This window comes from Bacillus rossius (genome assembly GCF_032445375.1).
Source record: "Bacillus rossius redtenbacheri isolate Brsri chromosome 4 unlocalized genomic scaffold, Brsri_v3 Brsri_v3_scf4_1, whole genome shotgun sequence".
NCBI lineage: Eukaryota > Metazoa > Arthropoda > Insecta > Phasmatodea > Bacillidae > Bacillus > Bacillus rossius.
In genome coordinates, this window is record NW_026962010.1 from 7,618,954 (window position 1) to 7,629,699 (window position 10,746).

General features: G+C 37.7%; 1 protein-coding gene across 9 annotated transcripts in view; it reads right to left on the minus strand.

The window, feature by feature from the left end:
- LOC134541697 (C2 domain-containing protein 5) overlaps positions 1 to 7,891 on the minus strand; it is a 163,678-nt gene extending 155,787 nt beyond the window's left edge. For 5 of the 9 annotated variants that reach the window (XM_063385334.1, XM_063385335.1, XM_063385330.1 and 2 more), the window contains exons 1-2: positions 7,385 to 7,891; positions 9 to 201 (exon numbers count right to left, since the gene is read on the minus strand). In XM_063385334.1, the coding sequence (XP_063241404.1) occupies positions 9 to 201; positions 7,385 to 7,561 (370 nt within the window). In that variant the 5' untranslated portion in view covers positions 7,562 to 7,891. The remainder of the gene's footprint in view (positions 1 to 8; positions 202 to 7,384) is intronic. The other 4 variants (XM_063385339.1, XM_063385338.1, XM_063385333.1 and 1 more) reach the window with 4 other exon arrangements.
- Positions 7,892 to 10,746: the final 2,855 nt, after the last annotated feature.

Consider the following 10,746-nt stretch of genomic DNA (forward strand, 5'->3'; position numbering starts at 1 on the left):
GGGCTTACCTGCGGGAGTGCTCGCGGTTGGAACGGCTGTGTTCTCGTTGGTCCACGCGTTCCTGGTGGCCCCTGGGACCGTGGGCAGGACCAGTGGGTTCAAGTCCAGGTACACCTTCCCGATGGCATCGTTGGCGGAGTACGTGTCGTAGTCCATGAGGCGGATCTGAAGAGGCTCGTCCTGAAGCTCAGAATCATCAACCTACAAGAAACATCACTTAAATTAACATCAAAGATGAAACCCAGCACAAATCCAAATAAATTTGTAACACATCCATTGTATATGAACACCTAGGCCTCACTTCCAGTTAATAAAAAAGCCTGAAAACTGATAAGCCATCGTCAGAAAACATTCAAGATACAAAGCGTCCCGTGTTGCAGTGCCAGGAAAATCTGTTAAGATGCTCGTGGACCTTAAAATGCAGTCAAAATGCTTCTACTCCAATGTGAGCGGAATTGAAGATGATCCGATGTGTAAGGACCTGTGAGGAGCTGGGTTCTAAGAACTGACAGTAAAACTAACAAACTGCCAAACTACACACCAGGCCCAACATCACTATGCATCATTACAATACGAAGAATTTTTCATAACTATTTATTCTATAAATTTATAATAAGTTTTCAAAGGCTGGATAGGATATTTTCGATTTTTTAGGTTAAAATAATTACTTTTAAGTAATCAGTTCCTTGGTATGCACACATATTTGTGATTTGTTTCGTTATAGTAAAACATCTCAGTCATCAACTTGTTTGTTAGATTAACAAATGTATAAATTACATTTCTGTAACATAATTGTATTATATTCCACTGCTTTCAGTACGTATGCACAAAAACTTAATCCACGATTGTACAGTTACCTAATGTATACGTCCATCATGTATCCAGTTAATGTTTTGAGACAAAATAAGTTTTCATTGTGTTTAATTGAAAATTAAATATGCTAATATTGCCAATTTTTTCGGGTAATTTTTGTCTTTTAATCTTGCATGATTACTGTCAGACTGCTGTTAGTAATTCACCTACATATACTGTCAGGGGTAAGGGGAGGAGGAGGGGACGGAAAGGAAATAGTAGGGAAAAGAAAGTGAAAAAGAAGTACAGCACTGGGCAATCTGAGGGCAGCAGCAGGCCAGATGAGAGAAAGGTACAATAATGTTGTGACTTGCCACAGCAGGGCGAAGCGGTGTTGGAGCAATTAGAGCACAACACACTCGGCCGAGACAGCAGTATGGCTTCTCAACCCCTGATGTGACTTGCCCGTACTGCTAAAAGTCTACAAAATCAGGTATAAAAGACCTTTAAAATTATATCATCACAGTTTGAAACTTAGCTTCACAGTTACTTGCAATTAAAAGCTAACAGCCGATTAATTGATACATTACGTCTGTACGGAACAACTGCTGTTAAAATGCTTCGAGGCAGACGTTGAGGGACTATAGTTTTTTGGCGAGCAATGAAAGTCTGGGCAACGTCAATTTCTTGATTTCCTGATGTTAGCAAAGCTGCGAATTTGTCAGCCATTCATGGCACACTCCAACCCAAACCTTTCATGGCAAGTATAAAGCTAAAACATGGGTTATTACCCACAGAAAATCCCAGAGATAACTTCTCCCATCTGTCGACCTGTTGGCCAAAACCTCACCCAGCACTCGCACTGACTCGTTTGTTGCTGACTCGCAGTAGGTCTAATGCCTCTCTCTCGCTGCACAATGCTGACTTCCTCACCGCAGACACTCCAGAGAAGTCACAACCCCTCACTTTCCTGTTTCTAGCAGACCTGAGCGGAACTAATACTAGCTGTGTTGAAAGCGAGTCCAATTCTTCCTAACTTTAACATGGCCATAAACTTACATTTTATTTCTTGATAGCAAATGTTTAAAACCAAATTAAAATACATATTTATAAAATAAATCTTAAGATGTTATCAACACCAAATTTGATTGCCAACTTAAAATTATAACTCTCTTAGCTTAAATTAAGATTCAGATCTAAATCACCTTAAAAACTGATTAATAGTAAAATGTATGATGCCATTATATTACAAACAAAAATAGCTAACCAGGTCACACCTTAACACATAAATGCCATTAAACATTTACAGAGACTACAGAAAGGCGGCAGCCCTATTAGCTGTGTAACAACCATGTTACATGTCCTCTGCACTTTCTAAATAAGTATAATGAATTTATTATATTTTATAATCAGAAATTATACCTACTTGGTTAGGTTTACTATAATTATGTAGATAACAGCTGTTTGTTCTTTTAACAAGTATTTGTGTATTTGTACCGAACATGTTTTAGGAAAATAGGTTACATTTATTCAAATCTTTTTAATAATTCTGACGGTTGGTTCACTTTCTCATTTTATGTAGTTTATATGTACTTTCACATTTTTCTTTTGTACTTTTTGCAGATTTTCTTGACGTGGCAACGTCTAATAAATCAATGAACGCTGGCTGCACGCACGAAAAAGTTCCCCGTTACGCACATTGTCCCGTTTCGCTGTTTCCCGTTACGCTCATTGTACGCATGCGCCGCATCTATCTCTCTTCCACTCGATTGGAATAACCATCGATTTGACTTTTCAATCTTGTTTTCGTCGTTTGAATTATTAATATTACCTATGTAATTTAACGATCGTCCAACGATTTTCAGCACAATCGGTACGGTTATTTAAAAGTAATGTTGAATTTTCAAATACATTTTTTGTACAAACAATGGTGTATTACAGTTACACATAATAATTCAAATTACACCCGGGATCTTTTGCAAAATATTTTAAAAAATATTGTAACACATTATAAATAAGTTTGGTGTATTTGAGATGCGTATTTGTTATAAAATCGTATTATACAAACAAAATAATATTATTCCCCTACGGTGCTTCCATCTACGGTGACGGACGCGAACCGAACGAATCACACTATCACCTTTCGCGGCAACCAGGCACTCGCTAATACATATTTTCCTTTGTTTATAGCAAGGGGTGTTATAATTAATGAATTATAAATAAAATTTTGTGCCCGGGGCCACAATTGCATATCATTTTGAGCACAGGAAGACATAAAAACGTAAAATATTCTCAACAAATTTTAAACTGTGGTTTTCATTGCTTATTACAACAACAATTTCGGCAATAAAGGTAATTATTCTTGCATTTTAAAAATCTGATTACTAGTATAATTTCAAGTATTTATTCTTTTATTATTAAAATTAAAATGAGTCAATTTTATTCATGAAAGTATGAAATCATTTCATCAATGTTTTGTTATGACGTCACAAACTATCGTCTGTAAACCGACTTTACAGACATTCAATTTTTTTTTTTAATTCTTGAAGTAGGCTGATTCAATAGGTTTGCAAGTTGCATAAACATTAGAGAACCACAGATAGGCCTACATTTAGTTTGTGGGGAAACAGATCACGTGATGGGTCTTCTGGGTGACTACACATAGGATAATAATCAAATTTAATAGCCTAAAAGTGTTTTGAAATTGGTAAAAAATTTAAACTGTTCTGTGATTAGTTGCTGATGGCATCTTGAGTCCAGTGACTGATCTGGCAAGATGCTGGAATTGTAGGTCGCCATGTCAGTAATTACTTCGTTCCCTCCTCTTTTGCACACTCATTTCAGGAACTCTAAAACAGCTATTTTTAAAATACTACGAAAAAGAATTTTATATTTATTTTAGTGTTATGTTTGTATTTATTTATTTATTTATTTATTTATTTATTCCATTTTTGTTCTGTAGATCCCATATGGAGGTGAGGACTCCAGGATATAGAACTAGTCAAGTAATACAAATATATACCTACATATAAACAAACAAACTGTACAACCACAAAAACTAAATATTACAGAGTACTTTTACATTTCAGAAAGAGAGATTAAAAAAAAAACATGGGTACATAATAAATTGTATAAACTGAAGTCTAAAGCTCAGAGTGAAGAGTTAGTTTACAGAACTCAATATTTTTCTCCTCGTTTTGTGATGTATTAAAATAAAATTTACCAGAGTTTAGTTTTCTTATCTGTTATTAGGTCAAAGAATTCTATCAGAGAGTAGGAAGGATGTTCTAACATTTGGTAGGTTCTGATTTGTTTGGTTTAACAAATTATTTCATCACCTTTGTTAAAGCATTTACGATTGACAAAGTTGGTACAAACTTAAAATCTAGTGCAATTTAAGAATTGTTAGTATGTAATTTAAATCTTGGTAAATATGTAGTCGCGGTAATGCGAAAAAAAAATGCTAAAAATCCGAAAATACTTTTATTCTATGCTCTTTCACTTCCTCTTTTCAAATCAACCGGCGGAGGTAAGAAATTCCAAATACTTTAGGAGATATTGAATTTTTTAATTTTCATCACAATACCTGTGTATTCATGCGGCAATCACAATTGTTTCTTGTTTACGAGTATCTATTATATTTCTTATTGGACAATTTTGTCACGTGACAGTTCCGTGATTGGCCAGTATTCAAATGAACCAATACGTGATTATTTTTATTTATTGTTCAATATTATGTTTAATTCAAGGTCAGTGGGTTTTTGGCGGTATTGAGAGAAATAGTGATAATATTTTTCTCATTCCTGTCAAAGATCGTACTAGCAGAACGCTCCTGCGCGTGATCAAGAAGTACATTTCGCCTGGAACAACAATTATAAGCGACTGTTGGCGTGCTTATAATTGTCTTTCTCAGCATGATTATCTTCACCTGAAGGTAAATAATAGTATGAACTTTCTTGATCCCGACACAAGGGCGAACACCCAAAGAATAGACACTTTGGCGGGAAGTGAGGCAGAATGTACCTCGATATGGTCGACGAGTTGACCACTACGTCGGGTACCTTGCGGAATTCATGTTCCTTCGGAGGTATCGCGACGTAGGTGAACGACTACATCATTTCTTACTAAGTGCGAAGGAAATGTACCCGCCTCCAACTTAGGTGAGTTTTTTACGTTTCTAATTATAAGTTTTATTTTTTATTTGGATATTGTTGCGCAAGTAATAAGTAACAAAAAAATTTTACGTGAGTTGTTAATGTTCATCATTTGTCCGGGTTTGTTAGTTCAGGTCAGTTACAGTATAAATAATTTAAAACTAAAGAACCATTGACAATAATTCATATTATTTTTAATGTACGCTTAGTTTGGAAGTATTCATAATGTAACTGACCTGACCTAATCGACCATTTTATTTATTACGCATTCACGAACACACTGCAAAATAACAAAAATTGCAGAGGTCGAATGGTTGTACAGGTGTTGTATTGCAAAATTAAAAAATTCGATATCTCCTAAAGTATTTGGAATTTCTTACCTCCGCCGGTTGATTTGAAAAGAGGAAGTGAAAGAGCATAGAATAAAAGTATTTTCGGATTTTTAGCATTTTTTTTCGCATAAAGGTACCGTTACTCTACATAATTTTCATATGGCTGTTTTAATTTTAATATTTTTATTGCATAGAAGTTTACGTTAAAATATGGTAAGAAAAAGGACTCTCGTGTAAAAGACTTGACCCCAACCCTCCTTCATGTCGGCGTGAGGTGGGAATGGGGGGAGGGGTGACAGTCTGTCCGGTCTCCGCGTCAGTGTCGTTTAGGAACATGAATTATCGGTAGTCGGTGAGCCACCAAGGCTTGGTGTTGAAGGATAGTTGGCCTCTTGAGATGAGGTTTTGAGGGAACTTGTTTCGATTTTTACATGATAGCAAGAGCACATTTCGCAGGGTGGAAACCAGGTTTGGCAATTTTGTCTGGTTCACCTTGGATCTACTATCGTCAATAAATCAAGTAAGTGACGTCGTCCAACTTTGTCCAACCCCGCAGTAGCTACATCACTGCACTGCCACAGTGCACTACTGCCAGTGACACTACTGTCTACTCATACAACAACACGCTAAACTAATGAGGATTTATTTTGTTCAAGCAAATTACATCCTGCCCAAAAAAAAATTGAGTGGACTATACTACTGGCTAAATAACTAACAATTATTAAGACCCAGGTCTAAGAATATTTTGCTGGTAAATTTTTAAATGCATTTTGGTAAGAATTTTGTGAATTTTAGTATTTTAACATGACGTACCTATTTAACTAGGGCAACTACTCGCAGAACAGCAGTAAGGCTATAAGTGTATGATAATGATTTTGAAGCTGTTTAATAATTTTTTTAAACTTTGCCAACCAATGTTAGTGCCATCGCTGTATTAATTTTAAATTATGGTATTTTAGTTTTATTTTAATATTCTTTATTGAAACGCTCCAATAGCATGTTAAAAGTTTCTTATATTCCCCGCTGATGATTTTATTCAGAGAATTAAAATTTATTGTTTAAATATATGCTTATTCTCATTTGCCTCCTTCGTCAAGGTTTTCTAGTGTTTAGTATTGGTTTAATTTTGAGAACATTTCCCAATAGGATCAGCAACTGTTGGATTATGAGTGAGTAACATAATTGGTTCGTTTCCATTTTGAATATATTTAAAATATTTAACACTGTTCCCAGTCGGATGTCCAAATTGTCGTCGTTCACTCCAGTGGTGAAGAGTGATAACCATAACATGAGCAACTGTGAAAGTATGCAGGTGTGTTGAGGGGTGCTCGTCAAATTAATATATTAAAATAATGGAGCGAAGAAATCCATTGTTGGACTAGGTCGTACTGTTATTAACCTTTTTTCGGACAGTTAATAAGAACTTTACGACCACACGCAGAAAGGTAGGCCCAAAGTAGAGCCTTTTTAGTCCACAGGCAGCCACGGCAAGCAGACGTCCTTTCAGACATTTGTACCATGCGTCGCAAACGACCACTGGATTTTGTTAATGAACTATAATTAAATAATGTCCAAGAGATAAACCAATTTGTTTGAGAAGTTATTCTTTTATACTGCAAGTTTTTGTTTGTTTCTCCTGATGAAAATGTAGCTGTGTTTTAGCATGGCAGCCATGTTCAGTATTTGGTTTAGGAAAAAAATTAATTCTCCAACTTTTTATAAGTAAATTCTTTTATTTATAAAATACCAGAATCAGATTTAACCTCAATATGTAATATCTAAGTAACTTAAATTGTTATTGGCGCCTATGAAAATTATTTGAGTTTTTATGAAGCCTACGTGCAATACAGGCTAATAGTGGACTGGACTGTGACAGTGCACAGGCAAACGTAACATTGTTAATTACATGTGAAGTTCTAAAAAATATCTGAATGTGCCTAAGAGATAAAAATCAGAAATAAAACAAGGAACGGAATAAACTCTTTTTTGGCTGACAATCACCAATGATTAGAACATATGTAAAGATAAATTTTTAAAAATTTTAAAATTTCTGTATCACATTTTTATTTTTCAGACGTAGCCAGCTCATAGAAAAAAAATACTCACCTCAAATCTATACCATTCCGAGTTCCATTGAGGGTTTAATGACTTGCGGCAAACTTCAGTTTTGTAAGTGGTGTTTCCTAGCTTTATTTCCACATAGGCATCAGTGTTGTCGCTTGCTCGGTCCATTACCGGCAGATTTCGACCCGCCACGATCTTCACCTTTACCTTTCCTGGCATGATCAATTCATTCCTCCTGAACCTAACCACCAGCAAAGTTACGTACAGGTAAAAATATTCCGAACGATTACATACTGTTCAAGTACTCGCATTATCTTTTGCCACTCAATACTGACATACACAAGAAATTGGGACTACGACAACTGCACACAATTTGTTAAGATTACAGGAATCATCATTTCTTAAAAATACTACATGAACATTTTTTACTGAAGGTTGATTCACATGAAAGTCGTGTAGTGGTGTAGTCCCAAAACAATTTTAAAAGTAAATTTATATTTTGAGTTGGCGGTATCATAATATCCCTTCTTGACTGGTTGTTTTATGGCCTTGGAGGGAACTTCATAAGCCATAAAATGAGAACATTTTGACTTGTCCATTTTAGTTCGTGGACCCCGTTCTTCAAGCTATCGTAAAAATTTCAAAAGAAGAACGGCAGAATATTCTTTTTTTCCTAACATAACTAATAACTAAGTGTGTTTGGGAGAGATATTGGTAAGGAAGAGACTCTAAGTGCGTCTCAGGCCAAAGACAATATGCTCTACTCATGCTGGGTTTAAGCCATGTAGAAAGGGTAACATGCATCATGTGCTAAGAGGGGATTGTCCAGCCCCTCACTATTTAACTCTAGACTAAAACTAGATAAGTTTTGGGCCCAGGTAAAACCAACATAAACACAGGAAAGGCTATGGCCACTTACATGCGGGATGCAAAATTTAATTCATTAATTACAAGCAGGTTGGTTTAAGGAAACAGAGGGATAGTTCAAGAAGAAGTGTTGGACAGAGCAGAAAATCTACCATGCGGAGGTTGGGCACTTGGAATTTATGTTCGCATTGGGTTTGGGGGGCACTGGTTTGTTCGGGGTGACTAGGTGTCGTTTCCTGCCATGCTGCCAGCCAGTCTATACTAAAAATAGAAGGGGAAAGGTATTTGTATAAATCAAAAAATAATAATTTATATAAATAAACATTAAAATTAAGAAAGGTGTATTAATGGTAACAATAATTCACAAGCTACGAGTTATTTAATTAATATGTTTGTCGCGAGTTGGTTCATCAGGCTACACTCAGGATTGGATAGAGCTTCAGGTTCACCAATGTCGGTTAGAGAAATTATTCAGTCCTTCATCGCGAGGCCTTAGCCTCAACTTTCACGTATTCGTCGGATACGATAGTGTTTGTGCTGTGGGATATGTTGAATGAGAGTATGGGGGAAGGTGGTGTGGGAGAGGAACATTAAATTTCATAAAGAAAAAGCTAACTTAAGTTACATGAACTGCCAGCATATATGTGTGTAGTGTGCTGGTATTTTGTAATACAATTGGATGTGCACTGCTCTTTCCTGTGCCAAAGCATAGGGCAGATTTAATTCCGCCAGTCTGTAACAATTCGTTTGCGAACTGGCATGGGCTTCGCGCGGGTGCGCATGCTTGGGGACATCGGACAACTGAGCTCCGTGGTAGCGCGCAGCGTGCTGTGATTGGCCAGCAGATTGCTCATTGTTATGAGCTCTGTAGTGGTTTATATAAAAATAAATTTTTAAACATTTTAAAACAGTGTTTGAGGTTTCTGCATTTATAATATACAAACAGAAATTAGTACTTATATAGTCGTAGTTGTTGTTTTGATTTCGTAGTCGATTTTGTAAATTTTTAGATGTTGAACCTTGTAACAATTTTTGTTTTGTTTCGAGACCTGTAATCGGTATTTCTATTAAGGACATAATATGCTTGGTCTTGTTCTGTTCGTCGGTATTAAAGAGTCGGCTTAAACTGACGCCGACCGCCAATGCTCCTCTGTCGCATAGACCGCTATGCCTCATCAACGTCTCGCAAAAGCGTGTGCACCGAACGCGCCCGTGCGCGCAGCAAAGGGTAGTGTGTGCGACGAGGCGAACGCCATGCAACGAGTGCTGCGCCGGCGGAAGGATCCGGCCGGGTGTGGAATATCCTTCCGCCGCACTACACCAAATTAATTTAATTGTATTTTCCACAGGTTTTATTAAACATTATTTTTCATTAATTAATAATTCAGTCCTGTCAAAATTATGTCTCACTGTGCGTTTTGTCCCGAACCTGGCCGGTTCAGTTTCCCGCAAAATTCACACGTTTCCGCGGGAGGGTTGGTGGGGGAGGGGGGTCGCGCGTGGCGACACCGGCAGTGTCCTTCGAGAGCTCAACCAGGCCGACAGCCTGCGCGCAACGCGGAACCTTCAACCTTTGCTTTCACCGACATGTAGTATTTCAATAGTGTAATATCTTTTCAACCTTTTACGTACAGTTCCGCGGTCGGCCTAAATTTACCATGAGGTATTTAACTTAATTAAATCAGTGCTCCAAGATGAGTGTTCTACGTCATACGTAAGTACTGCGGGGAGTTTATGTGGATTTACGTCGGCGCTTCACGCCCCAACTTAGCCTACAGGCTACATAGTTTTGGCCCGCACGGGGCAGCCAGCAGGCGACGCGTGTCATCGAACATAATAACGATTCAGTCCCTGGGACACATCTAGACATCACGTAGAGTCGCCGGAGACACGGGCCTAAGTGCCGCTAGCCCAGTTTATTAAGTGTTAGGTAATAGTGAAGTGTATTGTTCGTCAAGATATCGTGCACCATGTCAAAGTGTATTTTTGTAACTATCGCATCACGTGTACAAGTCCGCCCCTCACGCGCATTAAAATCGTGAGCCGCCACTGAGGAAGTGAGCTGCGCGTGTGACTAGTCGCGTCGGGCAAACCGTTACGGCCAGAACGGGCAGCACCATGTATTGGGCTGTGCTGTATTAAATTCACCAACTAAACTTTGTGTTATTCTTCAGGCGTCCCGAGTGGCCATAACAGCTCGGGGGGCCCTACTGCGTTAACCCCTACCTCTAGCCACAAGGCCGAACCTTCCCTGAGATCACGAACCCGAGCAAAAATCACGTCTAAATAGTCAGAGGTAGCGGGGACGGCGTCAAAACATAAATTCAGATATATTGCAATTTCTTGTTGAAGGATACATCTTTCTTTTTATGAATGTTTATATTTTTTTTATATTATGTCTATATTCTATATTTAAGCTCTAAATATACAAATATAATTTGACGCCAACCGCCGGTGCTCCGTCTGGTCTGCAAAGGTCGTTATGCCACAACAACACGGGCTCCGAAGTGCGTCGAACACGCCCGAGCGTGATCTTC